This window comes from Geotrypetes seraphini, chromosome 5 (genome assembly GCF_902459505.1).
Source record: "Geotrypetes seraphini chromosome 5, aGeoSer1.1, whole genome shotgun sequence".
NCBI lineage: Eukaryota > Metazoa > Chordata > Amphibia > Gymnophiona > Dermophiidae > Geotrypetes > Geotrypetes seraphini.
In genome coordinates, this window is record NC_047088.1 from 6,019,710 (window position 1) to 6,039,513 (window position 19,804).

At 43.5% G+C, this 19,804-nt stretch overlaps 1 protein-coding gene across 3 annotated transcripts in view; it reads right to left on the reverse strand.

Annotated features, from left to right (window-relative positions):
• KIF4A (kinesin family member 4A) overlaps positions 1-19,804 on the reverse strand; it is a 303,471-nt gene that overhangs the window by 220,436 nt on the left and 63,231 nt on the right. For all 3 annotated transcript variants that reach the window (XM_033944715.1, XM_033944716.1, XM_033944717.1), the window contains exon 8: positions 6,352-6,468. In XM_033944715.1, the coding sequence (XP_033800606.1) occupies positions 6,352-6,468 (117 nt within the window). The remainder of the gene's footprint in view (positions 1-6,351; positions 6,469-19,804) is intronic.

Below are 19,804 nucleotides of genomic sequence, written 5' to 3' on the forward strand. Positions count from 1 at the left end.
GAATCCCGGCTCCCTCCATGGTTGTCAACAGCCTCCAGAGCAGGACATACTCCCTCTTCGGAGAGTTTCCCCGCCTGCGGGGAGCTGGTAACCTGAGGGCGTGGGGGCAGAGCCCTCGTGTCGGGGCTTAGTGTAGTTTCAAGTTCCAGAGAGATCGCCTCTGTTCCACCAGTTTGGGGCATCTCTAGCGGGACAACCTCCGGCTGCAGGGAATTTTGCATGCCTCTATATTGCCCATTCCGGGTACACTGGAGCTCTGCGAGGCCCCAGCTGTGCTCTGACCTCTCAGTTTGGGCATGTTGGGGAAAATTGAGCAGCAGTCAAAAGGTAAATAGCGAGCTCACCAGCACGTGACGCTCAGCTTAGTCAGTCAGCGGCCATCTTGATTCGGTGCTCCTCCTACTTCTTTGGCCAAACCTACATCTTACTCATCTGTTGAGAATATATTGCTTCTTTCTAAAAAAACTGCTGTATCACTCTATCCTTCCAATAAAGAGGAAGAGGTAAGTCCCCAAAATTGAACAAGGATGGATCAATTTTTTATGTTGATGCCTTTTGCTGAGAACCGACTGCAGAGATAGATTCCAATATATACATGAGCAATTTATGATCCTTTATGTAAAGTGATCTCTTTCTTGGACATACCTGAGCCATTTCCTAACAAATGTCACAATACAAACCATATAATGTGGCACAGATACAGCGTAACCAAAAAGTCTAAATAAAACAATAAACTGACCATCGTTAACTATTTTTGGTTTCAACTTTTTATGTAATTGTGCTTCTTAATGGAACATACTTATATCGGCATAGACTAATTACCTCCCTCAGTTTGCCCATTTAATTTGTGCCTGTCGGTCAATCTTATGATTGTTCAAATAACTAAATATTTATGCAAATTGATACTCCTCATAAGCGTAGCTTGTGTGCATGGTTTTTCTTTGGCACATACTCCTTTTGGATAGCCTACGCGGTAAGAGATTACGGATACTCATTCAAGTTCATTTGGTGGTCTCCTCCACACTCTATAATAAGTTTTAATGTTCTTTGTTTTATTTAGACTTTTTAGTTATGCTGTGCTATGCCACAACACATTATATGGTTTGTATCGTGACATTTGTACACTTGGGAATCACTCAGGTAACCATGGATGTGGAATCCGCAGCCCCTTATTCAGAGTATTTGCCTTATTCAGAGTATTCCGCAGGCTGAGATACTAGAAACTTTGCTAATGACTGACGATGTCATAAAGAGCATCCACCACGTAATCCATCCCTGCCAATAGGAGTTGGGGCAAAGGCTTGCCACCCACTAGCTCAAGACTTGGCAACCTGGTATGACAGGTGCATGTCGCAAAAGAAGCCTCTGTGGCCACTTTGATTCCTAAGGCCAAAGCTTCGAACTGCCTTTTGAGAATCACATCCACTCTGCAATCCTGCATATCCTTTAATACCACACTTCCCTCGCTTGACAGGGATGTGTGTTTGGTAACTTGCACTACCAAGAAATTCACCTTTTGGGCACTCCAGCCCGAGAGGAAAGAAGGGACAGGGGAGATACGATTCAGACATTCAAATACTTTAAAGGTATTAATGTAGAACAAAATCTATTCCAGAGAAAGGAAAATGGTAAAACCACAGGGCATAATTTGAGGCTGAGGGGCGGTAGATTCAAGAGTAATGTTAGGAAATTCTTCTTTACGGAGAGGGTGGTTGATGCATGGAATGCGCTCCCAAGGGAGGTGGTGTAAGAAGGAAACGGTGACCAAGTTCAAACACGCATGGGATGACCACAGAGGATTTCTAATCAGAAAATAATGGGTCTACATTGAAGGAACTAAGGCTAGTACTGGGCAGGCTTGCATGACCTGTGTCCCATATATTGACATTGAATTGAGGACAGGCTAGGAAGGGTTTCGATGTCTGGGATGGTTAAGATGGGCTGGAGTGAGCTTTCACGGAGACTCCAGTAGATGGAACCTAAGCACACTACTGGGCAGAGCTCTGGTTTTCTGGCCCAGAAACATCTAAGAAAAAGGACCATTTAAACTAATTTATGGTTGGTCAGACTGGATGGACCACTCGGGTCTTTATCTGCCATCATTCACTATGTTACTATATAAAATCATAAGTGTTTAAGGCTTGTGCAGTTAAGGAAGAGCTTACAGCAGTGATCTCAAACTTACAGCCCGGGGGCCACAGGTGGCCTGCCAGGTACTATTTTGAGGCCCTCACTATGTTTATCATAATCACAAAAGTAAAATAAAACAGTTTCTTGATCATTTGTCTCTTTAACTATAAATGACAATATTATTATTAAGACTTAGCCAAAAGGAAAGATTTATAAACTATAAAGAGTTTTACCTCATGTAAAATTGCCATTTCTTTAATAATAACAACAACAGTTTATATACCGCAGGACCGTGAAGTTCTATGCGGTTTACAATGATTAAAAGATATTACAGATTGAGTGGAATTAACAAAGTTCAGAGTTAGTGATTAACAGTTCTAAAGATCATTTGGTGAGGACAAGATTATATAGGTCAATTACCTAAGTACTTCAGGAACAGATGTGTTTTTAGGCGTTTCCTGAATTCCCTATAAGTAATAGGCATGAGCAGTTGTTCCAGATCTTTAACTATTTTTTTCTGAGGCCTTCCAAGTACCTACAAATCCAAAATATGGCCCTGCAAAGGGTTTGAGTTTGAGACCACTGGCTTACAGAAATGGGGCAGGGGCAGTGACAAAACTCATGGGGACAGGGAAATTAAGTTTCTGCGGGGACAGGGGGAAATTTGTCCCTGTGTCATTCTCTGATTTGGCTGTCCTTAAAGGCTCTCCACATCAAATTAACAAATTCCAGAGAAAATGTACTGGGCAGCACTGAGTCTCCTGTAGAGGACGCCAGCTGACATCTCTTGGGCTCCACACCCTGCATTTAGGATGCCCGCCTTTCCACAGCTCTAAAAGGAATTTAGCCCCAATAGGCTTCTTGCCCACTCCTCAGCTCTAGCGAGCAAATGGAAAGCTAAATCGACTGCTCCTGACCCCCACGTCACATGCTGCACAGCATGTGGCACAAGGGTGCTCTTTGAGCACCCATCCAGCACAAACCTGGCATTAGTTAGGGTTAAAAGAACCAGAGGCAAAACAAGTGATCTGAAGCTTTTAGAGAAAAAGAAAAGAAATCCAAGATGGCCACCCAGTAACATTTTGGCACCAAAAAAGACACCAAAATGCTTAAATAAGAAAACACTAGAGATTTTAGAGGTGGGGAAACCTAAAGGAACAGGCATAAACCTTTAAAAAGAAAGATTAGGTTCTTACCTTTCTTGCAAACCCACCAGTATTCAAATGACTAGAACTCTCTTTTTTTTTTTCAAATTCTTTATTCGTTTTCAATCTTACATCAAGTGCACAAACAATAAAACAACACAATTAAACACATCACTTGATAATCTTTCTTGATTTATCTTACAATACATAAAATTACCACCTTCCCCTCCCATCATACAAAATGCAGCAGTCAGGATGATTTTCGGGCTGAAGAAGTCCGATCACATAACCCCTTCCTACCAACTCCTACACTGGCTGCCGATGGAGGCGCGCACGAAGTTCAAGCTAGGATGTCTCTGCTTCAAAGTATTAAATGGTCTAGCCCCAAAATACATTACAGACCTCTTCTCATTCCCAACCAACAGACATGAAAGAAAAACACATGAAATTTGTCTCCCCACCAGCTAGAGGGTGCAAATATAAGAGACACCATCAACAATTGCTATCATATCAAGCAGCCAAATGGGGTAAAGACCTAGAAAAATTAATTATGCACACAAACAACTATGAAGAATTCAGGAAACACCTAAAAACTTACCTATTCCTGAAATACCTAGGTAACGAACCGGAACATCAACCCCCCTCGTAACATCACCACATACCTGAACATGCAAACTGTTAACCCCAACCCCTATTCGCTAAATATGAACACTCTATGAACTTACGGAATATTTCTACTTCTGTGTAAACAACTTGGCACCTCCTGGCCTTGCAACACACAAACTGACGTTAACATCATTAATGTCATCAGATGTACACTGCTATATTCTCTAATTCGTTGTACGAAATATACACTGCTATACTCTTTAATTAGCTGTTCGTAAAGCTTCACTTGATTGTATTTATAGTTTCTTTTATTGTAAACCGCCTAGAAGTCGCAAGATTGTTGGCGGTATATAAGAATAAAGTTATTATTATTATTATCATTCCTCTATTATTTCCCCAATAAGAAAAATGTAAAATATACCTCCCCCTCCCCCCAATCATTAGACTGTGTATATTACAATAGAAAATGGTGTTTACTCATTACAATAAGAAGTTAATGGCTCCCAAATTTTATTAAATTTCTTATAGCTTCCTTGTTGTATAGCTATTGCTCTTTCCATTTTATATATGTGACATAATGAGTTCCACCAGAAATTGTAATTGAGTCTACTGTAATTTTCCAATTACTTGTGATATGCTGAATGGCGACTCCTGTCATTATCAATAAAAGTTTATTGTTATGTGATGATATTTGGCTCTTTTTCCTCAGACATACCAAATAGTACTGAATCATAAGATAATGCCACATGCTTTTCCAATAAACAATTTACTTGATCCCAAATTGAGTTCCAAAAGGCTAAGATAAAGGGACAATAAAACAAAAGATGATCTAAAGTCCCTACTTCAAGATTACAGTGCCAACATCTATTAGACTTTGAACTATTTAACTTTTGTAATCTAACTGGGGTCCAAAACACTCTATGCAGAAGAAAAAAACAAGTTTGTCTCATAGATGCCGACACTGTACATCTCATCTTCCAAGACCAAATTTGTGGCCATTGAGATGATGAAATTTGATGCTTAATCTCAATGCTCCAAATATCTCTAAGACCATTTTTGGGTTTCTTTTTAACATATTCACTTATAAATTTATACCACTGTGCGGCCTGGTGTCCCAGAAAGTCCATAGAAAGCATAGAAATTCCAGACTATATTAGGAATTCAGATTTTTCCATTCAGGGAACCCTACCTAAATGGCCTGCTTCAGTTGCAGCCACCTAAAACTTTGTGATTTATTAAGACCATATTTATGCTGCAACTGTGAAAAATCAAGCAGTTTACCATTTAAAATAACATCATTTAAAGTCCTTATACCTGCAATCATCCAATGCTTCCAGATGATCTTAAATCCACCAATTTGAATCTTGGGGTTTAGCCATATGGTTTGATTTGTTCATTTAATAATAGGAATATTTGTTAGATTGCTGACAAATCGTAATGTTTTCCATGTGTCCATTAAAATTCTGTTATCTTTATACAGTCTAGGCATCTTGATACTAAGGACATGACAAAGATGTAAAGGAAACATGAGTCGCCATTCCAGATACAACCAATCCGGGGTGTAATCAATGAGCTCAGGGAGGATCCAATACATACCTTGGCGTAAAATATAGGCTTGATGGTACCTATAAAAGTTTGGAAAATTTACCCTGCCCTCCTTAATTGGTTTTTATAAAGATACTAGAGTGATCCTAGGAGTTTTACCTAGGCAAACAAATTTTGTAAGAATAGAATTCAATTTTTTATAATAAGACCCCTGAAAAAAAACTGGTATCATTCCCATTGGATAACAAACTACAGGCAATATCATAGTAACATAGTAGATGACGGCAGATAAAGACCCGAATGGTCCATCCAGTCTGCCCAACCTGATTGAATTTAAATTTTTTAATTTTTCTTCTTAGCTATTTCTGGGCAAGAATCCAAAGCTTTACTCTGTACTGTGCTTGGGTTCATCATTTTAACAGTTTGAACTCTCCCCCACCAAGATAAATGCAAAGGATTCCACAGCTCACACATTTGTTACCTTTTTTAATATAAATTTTTCATTCTCTTTCACCGTATCTTCTAGTGAGTTTTTAATCCAAATACCTAAATATTTTAGTCCTTATTAGCACTCTCAACCAGCCAGCCAAAAAAAAAAAAAGTCTCCCATGCTCCTCAGACAATGTCTAAAGTCATGCTTCTGACCCAACAACCCCTCACTCCTCCCAAAACATCATTGCAACCACAAAAATCTCCTTCCCTTCACGAAGCAGCAGGCGGTCAGTCCCGACAACCACCCTCTCCATTCCCCAAAGCAGCAGTCGGTCTGACAACATCCCTTCCTTCCCCCGAAGCAGTAGCGTCAGCCGGTGAGCAGAGGAAGTGCCGGTAAACATGCTGCTTCTGGCCAGCCCTGGTAGGGCCTTTCCTCTGCTGCAAAAGCATATGAAACCAGCACACTCAGATAGCTGAATATGACACCTACCTTGCAGTAACCGGGTAAGCTTAGAGTCTCGGTAGGGTACAAAGCCTCCCTTCCTGTCCTCTCCTAAGGCACTTATCACATTGCCCAGGCACAGCAAACCTCGGTTAATGTTGATACCTGTACACAAAGCAGAAGACAAAGCAACATACAGACTTTAGTACAACAGCTAGATAACAGGCTACTGTTTTCAGAAAATGATTTGTTACATAAACAGAGTTCATATTCAGTTACCTAAAGGGTAGAAGAGTGCATGTGTATGAGGGAGGGAGGGGAAGGGAAGGGACTTAGTGCTGAATGCACCACTCTCCTTGGGAGAAATGTATCACATACTAAAAAACCTGGGAAGAGAAATAAACCAAAAGATAAGTAAATCAAACTGCAGCAGCAGCCATTAAAGCAAACAAGATTCTAGGAATTATTTTAAAAAGGGATGGTTAACAAGACTAAAGATATTATAATGCCTCTGTATCGCTCCATGGTGCAACCTCACCTGGAGTACTGCGTTCAGTTCTGGTCTCCTTATCTCAAGAAAGATAAAGCAGCACTAGAAAAGGTTCAAAGAAGAGTGACCAAGATGATAAAGGGGATGGAACTCCTCTCGTATGAAGAAAGACTAAAACGGTTAGGGCTCTTCAGCTTGGAAAAGAGACGGCTGAGGGGAGATAGGATTGAAGTCTACAAAATCCTGAGTGGAGTAGAACGGGTACAAGTAGATCGATTTTTCACTCCGTCAAAAATTACAAAGACTCGGGGACACTCAAAGTTACAGGGAAATACTTTTTTTTTTTTAATTCTTTAATCATTTTTCCATCTTACAACAAGTGAAAAAATAATTAAACATTTGAACTTGAATACATTACTTGAATTTCTTTCTTTTATAACCTTAATACATAAAGTTTAGTCCCTTCCCTCCCCCTATCTTAACTAATTCAATCAACTAAATCGTACAAATATTCTTTCCTATTAATCTAAAAAATTAATAAAATTAGAACCTCCACCCATCCCCATATTTGTAATTTTGGAAAACAATTTGGGGCCAAATAAATTGTTTATTGGAAAATCCTGTGGCATTATCGTATGATACGATTCTATTTGGTATGTTAATGAGAACAAAGAGCCAAATTTCATCCAACAATAATAAGCTTTTATTGATTATGACAGGAGTCGCCATACAACAAATTACAAGTAACTGGAAGATAGACAACTATGATTTCTGGTGGAATTCATTGTGTCACATTTATAAAATGGAAAGAATAGCTATACAAAAAGGAAATTATAAATTTAATGAGATCTGGAGGCCACTGACAATTTATTGTAATGAATAGATACCATTTTCCATTACAAGTACAATTACAGGAAAATATTTTTAAAACCAATAGGAGAAAAAATTTTTTCACTCAGAGAATACTTAAAGTTAAGCTCTAGAACACATTGCCAAAGATTGTGCTAAAGTGGATAAATCCATAGTATGTTACTAAGACATGGGGGAAGCCTCTGCTTGCCCTTCGGTAGCATGGAATATTGCTACTCCTTGGGTTTTGGCCAGGCACTAATCACTTGGATTGGCCACAGTGAGAAGGGGCTATTGTGCTTGATGGACTATTAGTCTGATCCAGTAAGGCTATTCTTATGTTCGTTTCCTGCCAGAGTGGGCAAGAAAGTGAGAAAACGCCAATCAAATAGCTCAAAACTCCAGTTAATTGATCGACCAACACTTCTGACATGGTAGTCCACTGCCCCTGAATAAAGCTGTCTCCACAGAGAGCATCCTAGCCAACATCTATCATGAGTGAACCACTCCATGGCCAAAGTGGTTTGCCCTGGACAAAGATCTCCCCCTGAAGCCATAAGCGGAGACTGCTGTGAGCTGGTTCCGTCCAGTGGAGCAGCATCTGATGGGGATGACACTGCGGAGACCACCAAAAGAGGACAGACTCCTATAGAGGACATGTGCACTCTGGCCCAGGAGCCACCAGAAAGAAAGCTGCCATGGACTCCAGCACCTGCAAATAATGCCAGGCTGAGGGAAGACCCAGGAGATCTCCAATTTGCTTCTGAAATTTCTGTCTGCGGAGCTCAGCAAGAAACACATAGCCCTGCAGGGTGTCAAAGCGAAGGCCCAAATACTCCAAGGTCTGCAACAGCAGCAACCGGCTCTTCTTGAAGTTGACAATCCATCCCAAGTGTTGTAGCAGACACCGTCTCCACTTGTCGCTCACACTCCTGTTGAGATGGAGCCCAGATCAATCAGCTATTCAAGTAAGAATGGTCCTGGACACCCTGCCTGTGGAGAAAGGCTGCTGCAACTATCATCACCTTTGTGAAAGAGCGATACGTTGTCACGCGCTCAAAGGGCTGAGCAGTGAACTGGAAATGCTGTCATAGAACAAGGAAACGCAGAAATCCGCGATGCTCTGGGTACATTAGAATATGGAGGAACACCTCCATGAGATCCAAGGATGCCAGAAACACCCCGGCAGAGACAGCAGCTATGACCATGCACACGGTTTCTATTTGGAAAGGAGGAATCTGCAAGAAGCGATTGACCGACTTGAGATCCAGAAGGGGTCTCCAGTCCTCTGAGCCTGTCTGTGGTAAGATTAAGTATAAGGAGTATCTGCATAAGCCCCATTTGTTTTCTGGAACGGTTTTCTATTGCTTGGATGTCCAAGAGACAGTATAGGATAGGACAGACCTTTGACTCCAGTTCCAGCTTACCTTCCGGAAAGTTCAGAAACAAATCCAAATGATGTCCCGCATCCACTGATTCAATGATACACGAGGCCACTCCTGCTAAAACAGAGCCTCACCTGACTTCTGGCATCACTAGGACCTTCTTGTTTCCATTTTAGGGGCAGCAGTAGCATGGGATCCAGACGCCTAAGGATGTCTTGAATTGGAAGTGTTTAATATGTAAACCAACTTGAAGCCTGATTTGGCGAGATATCAAATTTTTAATAAACTTGTAAAAATTTGTAATGGGACTGGTATTCCTGGGAATATCTATGGGCGAAGAGCCCAAGAATCCCTGATAAAAACTGAGGGAAGTACGAAAAGTACTACGATCCTCTCCCTAAATCCGGTTAGCCAGGCCAGGATGACACTTAGGCCTTTTCCAAAGAAAAAAAAAAAAAAAAGCTTATAAAGGAACTAGTTTTTTAGCTCGTTACATTAACAGGTGCTAGAATTGATGTGTAGACTTAGGCTTTTCTTTTCTTTCTCTCTCTTTTTCTGTCTCCCCCCTGTCCAGCAGCACCCCTTTCCTGCTCCCCTGTCCAGCAGTAGCCCTTCTCCCTTCCTTTTACCTCCCCCCTGTCCAGTAGTACCTTTTCCCTGCTCCCCCTGTCACTGAGGCGATGAGGAAACTGCTGCAGGCAGAGTTTCAACTCTACTGCGCATGCGGCGACATGGAGCCATGATCACGGATCAGGGCTGCACAGAGTTTCAACTGTGCATATGCGCGCTAAGGGTTTTATTATAGTGGATTAGCTGAAAATGGTCTTGGAGGCAGAGACCCTAACCCAATGACAGATCCAAAGAATCCAGCATACCGACACCTCATAAGGAGGTGGTGAAGCCTGTAGCTCCTCCACCTCCCCCCAGTGTGCTGCGGCACACGGTACACAAATGCTATTCTGGCACCAATTTAGCACAATCCATACATGCAGTGGACAGATTAGGGGCCGAGTCCATCCCAAATCAATCTGCAACAAAATCGAAGAGTTTTGAGTCAGAAATCAAGTTTGAAAAAAAAATATTGATTAAAGTCCAAGATGGCCACCACCAGCAAATTCACACCAAAAATGACAAAAATAAAGAAAAATCTGAAAATAAAAAATAGTGGTTTGGGGAGGTGGGAGACCTGAACTCTGCCCTCAGAAAATCTGAAAAAATGAGTTTTACAGAGTTCCAAAGACCACCCCCAAAGCTCCCACAGTAAATAATGGAGATGTACTTACAGTCTGTGAAGTGCCTGCCTACCAGCTCTATTACACTGCAGCTGAATGGAGGAAAATGAATTTCTGCCTGAGAAATTGCTCCAAATGACCAAACATGAAGATCTTCGGACTGCCAGTTGGACGTACATCAACTGTAACCTCCGCCCCCACAGAAACTCTCTACGTGACCTGGGGGGGAAGAAGGGGGGAGAAACGCAGCCTGCGCACTGAAACCTGGAGGAATATTTTACTCAGCACACATACAGCCTGGGTCAGAGGTCAAGTAAACTCCCAGGGGAATAGACCCCCACATCTGAGAGGGGTGGCACAAGCAGGATGGCTCCACAGATCCACTGAAGTTTTTCTGTGAAGCAGAAATGGTAAAACCAGAGAACATAATTTGAGGTTGAGGGGTGACAGATTCAAGAGCAATGTTAGGAAATTCTACTTTACGGAGAGGGTGGTGGATGCCTGGAATGTGCTCCCGAGAGAGGTGGTGGAGAGGAAAACGGTGACTGAGTTCAAAGAAGCATGGGATGAACACAGAGGATCTAGAATCAGAAAATATTAAATATTGAACTAAGGCCAGTACTTTGCAGACTTGGACGGTCTGTATATGGCCGATCAGGGGAGGATGGGCTGGAGAGGGCTTCAATGGCTGGGAGGGTATAGATGGGCTGGAGTAGGTTTTGAAGGAGATTTTGTCAGTTGGAACCCAAGCACAGTACCGGGTAGAACTTTGGATTCTTGCCCAGAAATAGCTAAGAAGAAAAATAAATTTCAATTGAATCAGGTTGGGCAGACTGGTTGGACCATTTGGGTCTTTATCTGCCGTCATCTACTATGTTACTATGTTACAGTAGTCCAGCTCTGCAGGACTATGTCCTTTCCTCCGGCAGAGGACACTGCACAGGTTCTCATGGCACTGAAGCTACCCCAAAACACCCAAATTCTAAGTGGAAAAAACAAAACCCAAACAAACAAACAAAAAAACCCATTAAGAGCAGATTGCTTGCAGAAATTGAAACCGTAAGGGGCTCAAAATCACTAAGGTAGGAGGTGCACATGTTCAGAAAAGTGTTTGGATTTCTGCAACTCTTGGATTGCGGGAAGGGATAGAACACCTAGACTCTAGAGCAGGGGTTCCCAAACCCTGTCCTGGGGGACCCCCAGCCAGTCGGGTTTTCAAGATATACCTAATGAATATGCATGAGAGAGATTTGCATACCTGTCGCTTCCATTATATGCAAATCTCTCTCATGCATATTCATTAGGGATATCTTGAAAACCCAACTGGTTGGGGGTCCCACAGGACAGGGTTTGGGAACCCCTGCTCTAGAGTATGGAATCCGGAAGGGATGCAACAGAAAATCGCTGTCAGCACCCCTGAACATTCATAATTAAATCTATGTACTAGTGCTGCCCGATTCAGGAAAAAAAATATTTCATTTCGATTCGATTCAGTCTATTGAATCGATTTTTTGATTCAATTTTCGTGCTCAATTGGGTGTTTGTTTCCAAACATCCTGGTGGGTTTATTTTATAGCCTCTTAACCCCCTTTGCCCTCTCCTACCCACACTGGTCCTGTAATGTAAACAAAATAAACAAACAAAAAATACTTTTCCTCTCTCTGTTAAATCCTAGCTCGCGGTCCAACACTAGCTCTAGAAGGATACACATTTCAAATCTGACATATTGTAATCACAAAACAGAAAATAAAATTATTTTTCCTACTTTTTGTTGTCTGGTCATTTTTCAAATCATAGGGAAATGCAAGGTCATGCATACAGGGAAAAAGAATCCGATGTTCAGCTACCAAATGGGGGGATTAGTACTAGAGGGAAGTAACCTTGAAAGAGGCTTGGGTGTGCTGGTGGATACAACAATGAAGTCAATGGCGCAATGCGCAGCAGCCTCGAAGAAGGCAAACAGAATGTTGGGTATTAAGAAGGGTATTACAACCAGAACGAAGGAAGTCATCATGTCACTGTACCGCGCGATGGTACGACCACATCTGGAGTACTATGTCCAATATTGGTCGCCGTACCTGAAGAAGGACATGGAGATAATTGAGAGGATTCAGAGAAGAGCAACAAGAATGATAAAAGGTATGGAAAACCTTTCATACGCAGAGAGGCTTGAAAGGCTGGGGCTCTTCACCCTGGAGAAGCGAAGACTCAGAGAAGACATGATAGAGACTTACAAGATCATGAAGGGCATAGAAAAGGTGGAAAGGGACAGATTCTTCAGCCTATTGGGAACTACAAGAACAAGGGGGCACTCTGAGAAACTGAAAGGGGACAGGTTTAGAACCAATACTAGGAAATTTTTCTTCACTCAGAGGGTGGTGGACACCTGGAATGCGCTTCCAGAGGATGTGATAGGACAGAGTACATTAAGGGGATTCAAAGAGGGATTGGACAAGTTCCTGAAGGATACGGGGATTGAGGGATATAGACAGAGGTAGAGATAGGACCATGAAAGGGTATAGATAGAAGAAAAATGGGGATTAAAGAGTTTTAGACAAAGGATCACTTACAGGTCATGGAACTGAAGGGCCGCCGTGGGAGCGGACTGCTGGGCGCAATGGACCCCTGGCCTGATCCAGCAGAGGCAACTTTTTATGTTCTTAAATCATGTTAGCCCCATGTTGGTCTGGTTGTCTTCTGATCAGGCTCTCCTTCTTTCTCCATGCTAGCCATCCATCTTCCATCTCTGTCCTCCCCTTCTGTTTCCCTTTCCTCCCCCGGAGGTCTGGCATCTTTCCTTTTGTTCATCTCCATCCTCCCGCAGTACAGCAATGGACCCCACCATCTCTCCTTTTCTCAACTACCCTTTCATCCAGCATCTCTTTTCTGTGTCCCTATCCCTATTCTCTTCTCCAGTACTGTCCCCCTTGTGTCCCTGTTCCTATGCTCCCTCTATGCCCAGCATCTTATCTCTCCCCATATCCAGCTTCTTCTTTCTCTCTTCCTTACCTCCTGTATCCCCTTCCCCAGGTACAGGCTTTCTCCTACTATCTCTTCTGCCATCCTGCACCCTGCCCACCTACTTTGGAGCAGTATCTGTCCCTCTTGTACCCTTCCCCTTGTGGTCTTGCATTTCTCTCTCCCTCTCTCCATTAGTCCAGCAGCTCTCCTCTGCTTTCCTCCCCCTCTTTTTGGTTTGGTCTCTCTCTTCCCTTCACTTCACCCCCAGGTCTGGCATCTCCCCTCCCCTCTCTTATTCCTTCCTCCTCCTCCCTCTGCACAGGCCTGCCTCCCCACCATGAAGGCACTCTTCCTCCTCCTCCCTCTGCACAGGCCTGCTCCCCACCGCGAAAACCTGCTCCCCCGCAAAGGCCTGCCACCCCTGCCGTGAAGGCACTCTTCCTCCTCCTCCCCACTGCGAAGACCTGCTCCCCATGCATGCCTGCATCTTCCCCCAGCTTCCCCACTCTTTACCTTAAGGCTAATACAGCAGCCTGAAGGATTGCAGATGCTATAGCAATCCCTGTAGCTGCCCGTCATCCTCAGTGGCACGTTCTCTCTGCTGCAATCCTGTCCCTGATGTCAGAGCATGACTATAGCAGAAAGAACGTGCCGCTGAGGATGACGGGCAGCTGCAGGGATCGCTAAAGCATCTGCGATCCTGCAGGCTGCTGTATTAGCCACTCTCGCAGGACTCATCAGGAACAACCCTCACTATCACAGCCGAGGCACAGCCAAATAATCTCTGCGGCAGAACAGGATCAGCAAGAAAGCTCCCGCCACTCCACGGGGCTACCGCTGGCTCCAACTGCAGTTTATCGACTCCTAGGAGGCACACCCGCTCTCAAAATTCTGCCACCTCCCGAAGCTCAGTCCACGCCACTTCCCCCACAATCACAGAGGAAGGAGTCTTCAGTAGAGTTGCGTGGGGACAGAAATCCCACCCGTCCCCGCGAGGAATCTCTCCGTCCCCACCTGTCCCCGCAAGGAATCCCCTTCGTCCCCACACGTCCCTACAAACTTCAGAAATAGTTATTTCATTTAATTATGCTACTGAATTAAAGGCTCTGGTAGAGACCCATTTACAAATAAGCAAAGACTTTATTAATTTGGAAATATTAATTGGGAAGAATACATACTTTGTAAATGGGTTTCTACCAGAGCCTCTAATGTAAATATAAAATATAAATACTCAGCTGATGAGAACCTCCAAGCTGTCAGCTGAGGACTTGCTTTGCAGTTGGCCAGGGTCCCTTTTGCCAAGCTTAGCAGGCAGCAGTAGCATCCCTGAGTCACAGATGCTGGCACCTCAGTGGCTCATGGATGTTGCCAGCGACTGCTGTGCTTGGTGGCTGTCTCTAGAGGAGGTCCTCTGCTGGCGGTGCTTGGGGATACCCACCAGTCGCAGCAAGGGTCAACAAGTACTTCAACACTGTAGAAATAAAACCAGAAATGCATTTCCTTTTCTTTTGAACACAATAGAGTCCCCATAGACTGGAAAACCAGCTAACGTCGTTCCACTGCACAAAAAGGGTTGCAGGGCAGATACTGCAAACTACAGACCAGTGAGTCTCACATCAATAGTATGCAAACTCATGGAAACACTAATCAAACGTAAATTAGACGCAATCTTGGATGAGGAGAATCTACGGGATCCCAGTCAACACGGATTCACCAAGGGTTGGTCCTGCCAATCCAATCTCATCAGCTTCTTTGACTGGGTAACAAAACAGCTAGACTTGAGAGAATCCGTGGACGTCATATACCTAGACTTCAGCAAAGCTTTCGATAGTGTCCCGCATCGCAAGATGAAATCAATGGGGCTGGGAGAAACACTAACTACATGGGTCAATGACTGGCTGAGTAGCAGACTTCAGAGGGTGGTAGTTAACGGTACCCTCTCTAAAACATCGGAGTTGACCAGTGGAGTACCGCTCCACCAGTGGGCCCGCTCCTTTTCAACATATTCATAGGGGACCTAACTCAGGGGCTTCAAGGTAAGATAACGTTATTCGCTGACGACACCAAACTATGCAATATAGTGAGAGACGGCAATTCACCCGATAGTATGACACAGGACCTACATTTGTTGGAGCTTTGATCCTCGACTTGGCAGCTGGGCTTCAACGCTAAGAAATGCAAGATCATGCACCTCGGCAGCATAAATCCGTGCAGAACTTACACCTTGAATGGTGAGACCTTAGCTAGAACTTCAACAAAACGAGACTTGGGAGTGATCATCAGCGCAGACATGAAAACTGCTTATCATGTGGAGAAGGCTTCATCTAAGGCAGGTGTGTCCAATGTCGGTCCTCGAGGGCCGCAGTCCAGTCGGGTTTTCAAGATTTCCCCAATGAATATTCATGAGATCTATTTGCATGCACTGCTTTCATTGTATGCTAATAGATCTCATGCATATTCATTGGGGAAATCCTGAAAACCCGACTGGATTGCGGCCCTCGAGGACCGACATTGGACACCCCTGATCTAAGGCAAGACAGTTGTTAGGTTGCATCCACAGGAGTTTCGTCAGCCGGAAGCCTGAAGTCGTAATGCCATTATACAGAACCATGGCGAGACCTCATTTGGAATACTGTGTGCAATTCTGGAGGCCACACTACCAAAAAAATGTGCTGAGAGTAGAGTCGGTGCAACTGATGGCCACCAGGATGGTCTCGGGGCTCAAGGATCTATCGTATAAGGAAAGGCTGAAAAATTTGCGGCTGTATTCACTCGAGGAACATAGGGAGAGAGGAGACATGATCGAGACGTTTAAGTATATTACCAGCCGTATCGCGATGGAAGAAGAGATTCTCTTTCTCAAAGGACCCTCAGCCACAAGAGGGCATCCGCTCAAACTCAGGGGTGGGAAATTTCATGGCGACACCAGGAAATATTTCTTCACCGAGAGAGTGGTTGATCCTTGGAACGAGCTCCCGGTGCAGGTGATCGAGGCAAACAGCGTGCAAGAATTTAAGAGCAAATGGGATGCCCATGTGGGATCCCTTAGAGCAGTGGTTCCCAAAGCCTGTCCTGGGGGACCCGCAGCCAGTCGGGTTTTCAAGATATCCCTAATGAATATGCATGAGAGAGATTTGCATACCTGTCGCTTCCATTATATGCAAATCTCTCTCATGCATATTCATTAGGGATATCTTGAAAACCCGATTGGCTGGGGGTCCCCCAGGACAGGGTTTGGGAACCACTGCCTTAGAGGGTTAAGCCAAGGGAACCTGTCACCAGAAGTGGGATCCCTAGGATAGTAGACTTGGGGGTGGATCAGTGGAGTGGGCAGACTGACAGGCTAGGGCCCTTATCTGCCATCATCTTCTATGTTTCTAATACAAAGACATCTGTTATATACATTTCCCAAAGCTAACATATTTTAGTCAATAAATTCCATTTTTTACCTTTGTTGTCTGGAAACTTATTTTTCCATCAAGTTGGTCCCAGTTTCTTTTTTCCGCTTTCCCATCTTCTGTAAATTCTTCTGTTGCTGTCCATTGGTTCCTCCTACCATGGTCCAGCATTTATCCCTTTCTCATCTTTCGCCCCTGCCCACCAGTCTCATGCCCAACATTTCTCCTTCTATCACCCCTCTCCAGCATCATGCCACATCTCTCCCTCCATTCCCTTCACCACTATGCCCAACATTCCTCCCTCTTGCATCCATTTCAATCTGTCCGTTCCACCACAATATTTCTCCCTCTCATCTGTACCTCACTCCCTCCATATGACCAAAAATTCTCCTTTCTTCCATTCCCCATGTACACAACCATCTCTTTCCCTCCCTTCCTCCATCCTCTCTCCCAAGTTCATGCCTTGTGTCAAAAAAGCATTCCCTCCCCCACCTCAGCATCTCTTTCCCTCCCTTCCTCTCTCCCAAGTTCATGCCTTGTGTCCAAAAATGCACTCCCTCCCCCAACGCACTCCCTCCCCCCTTTTGTGTTCTGCGTTTGCCTCCCAAGTTCGACCTCCTTCTGTCCTGCATTTGCCTCCCATGTTTGTGTCCAGCCCTCATCTGACAACAAATTACCAACTTTCTCATCCAAATGGAGCTCGAGCCATGAGACTCATTTTCTATTTCCTGCCTGCCCTGCCGCAGCACACATAGCCGACCTGAAGTCTTCCCCGATGTCAGAACTGACGTCGGAGGACGGGCTTTGCATAAGCCCTCCCTCAGACGTCAGCGCTGACATCAGGGAAGACTTCCGGTCGGCTATGTGTGCTGTGGCCGGGCAGGTAGGAAAAGAAGACTAGCCTCGCGGCTCGAGTTGTATTGAACCCCCGCAGGATCCCCGAGACCACGAGGGGGGTCCCCGCGACCCTAGGGAATCCCTGCGACCCGAATGGGGAACTGCGGGATTCCCGTCGTCTCTGTTCAGCTCTCTAGTCTCCAGCAGAGGCAACACTCTCTTCTGCCAACCGTGCACTCACAGTGGGCGCCGCCCCCAACACTCCAACCAGCTCTCTGCCACGTCGGAACATGTGGGTTCGCAACAGAAACGCTACAAGGAGAAGCTCTCTGTTCCAGCCAGCCAGCCGCGGTGAGTTTAGAGTCAATAATTAATGGGGCAGCGCTAAATTTCTCCATGCTAGGGTAGAGTCCCGGTTAACTCTCCACACTTGTCAGCCATTGAATCGGGAGGCCGATTTTTAAAAAAAACTGAATCGATTCTGGAGCATTGAGATAAAGCAGAACATTTCTGCATCTTGATGGCCACGAATTTAGACTCAAAGGATGAGATGTACAGCGTCAGCATCAGAGACAAACATGGTTTTCTTATTGCATAGAACTTTTTGGACCCCTGTTCGTTTACAAAAGTTAGATAGTTCTAAGTCTAATAGATGCTGGCATTGTCATCTTGATAAAGGGACACTGGATCATTTGTTGTTCTATTGTCCTTTAATACTCAAGTTCTGGAAGTCGATATGGAGACAGATTAATGCTATACTTGAGGCATCGATTCCTTTGACATATGAGGCAGTCATATGTGGGACGATGTTACATCTGAAACCCTCATTGGACATATATAGAGGGCGGCTTTTCCTTATCATGACCGGGGTAGCCATACAAATGATTACGTGTAACTGGATGAACTGGGATTGCCTTAACTTTCATTTTTGGTGGGAAAGTTTGTGCTTAACTTATAGATTTGAAAAAAATGTATGCAGATATAATGGGTCATACTAAGAGATTTAAGTTAATCTGGGGCCCTTTGATATCTTTTATGGATGCGTTGTAATTGGTTTTGGGGGTTTTTCCCCCTTTGATCCTGTTGGTATATTGCACACACACACCCAGGGGGAGGGAGGGCGGGAGAGAGATATTTATGTCGTGGTTTTATTCTTTTGCAAGATATTAGTTGGGTGGGGTAGGGGAGGATTATCATGATATGGGTATTTTGATTGATTATAAATGCATATATGAATAATGCTGTTTGTGTAAATACTGTATTGCATTTTTGTTAACTTTGAAAAATTAATAAAGATTTAAACACACAAAAAAAATTGAATCGATTTGAATCGTGAATCAGGTAGTACTATGTACCCCATAGTTTGTTTATAAAAATTACAGCATGACCAAAATGTTGCAGCTAAGGTTCTAATGCACAGCAAGTGACACCCTAGTTACATCTCTTCCATGCTCTACATTTATTTCCTTTGGAGTCAAGGGTAACATTCATGATTGTTTGGCATTCTGGGAATTCAGTAAGATTTGGCCTATTTAAGCAATAGATTGCACCGTTATGTCCCTTCAAAGACCTTGAAGTTCACTGCCTGTGAATTTTAGCAACCCAGGCCCAAATAATTGTCAGTTGATGAAGACAGTCACAATTTTCATTTAATTTTTATTTAGATAAAACTAAGAAAGAAAATGAAAGGAACAGAAAAGAACGATGTCTATTCATCACAATATTTTTCCAATGGCTTTGTATCTTTGTAAAGTTTGTAAAGTTATTATATGTCCCTTTTTGTACTGCTATTACTCTTTCCATCTTAAAAATATGGCACAACAATGATATCTGACTCTTTTTTCTCATAGACATTCCAAATATCACAGTATCATAAGATAACGCTACATTGTTTATTGGAAAACCATTTATTTGATCCCAGATTGAGTTCCAAAAGGCTAAGATATGGGGACAGTAAAACAAAAGATGATCCAAAGTCCCTACATCCAGATTACAATGCCAGCATCTATTAGACAAAGAACTATTTAATTTTTGTAATCTAACTGGGGTCCAAAAAGCTCTATGTAACAAAAAAAAACCCAAGCTTGTCTCAGACGCTGACATTGTACATTTCATTCTCCAAGACCAAATTGTGGCCATTGAGATGCTGAAATCTGATGCTTAATCTCAATGCTCCAAATATCCCTAAGACCAAGGTTTTCTTTTAACCAAATCACTAATAGTTTTATACCTCTGGTGATCCAGAAAGTCCGCCTGAAAATATAAAAATTCCATACTGAACTGAGTATTAAGAGTTTCCCATTCAGGGAACCCTGCCTGAATGGCCTGCTTCAGTTGCAACCAACGAAA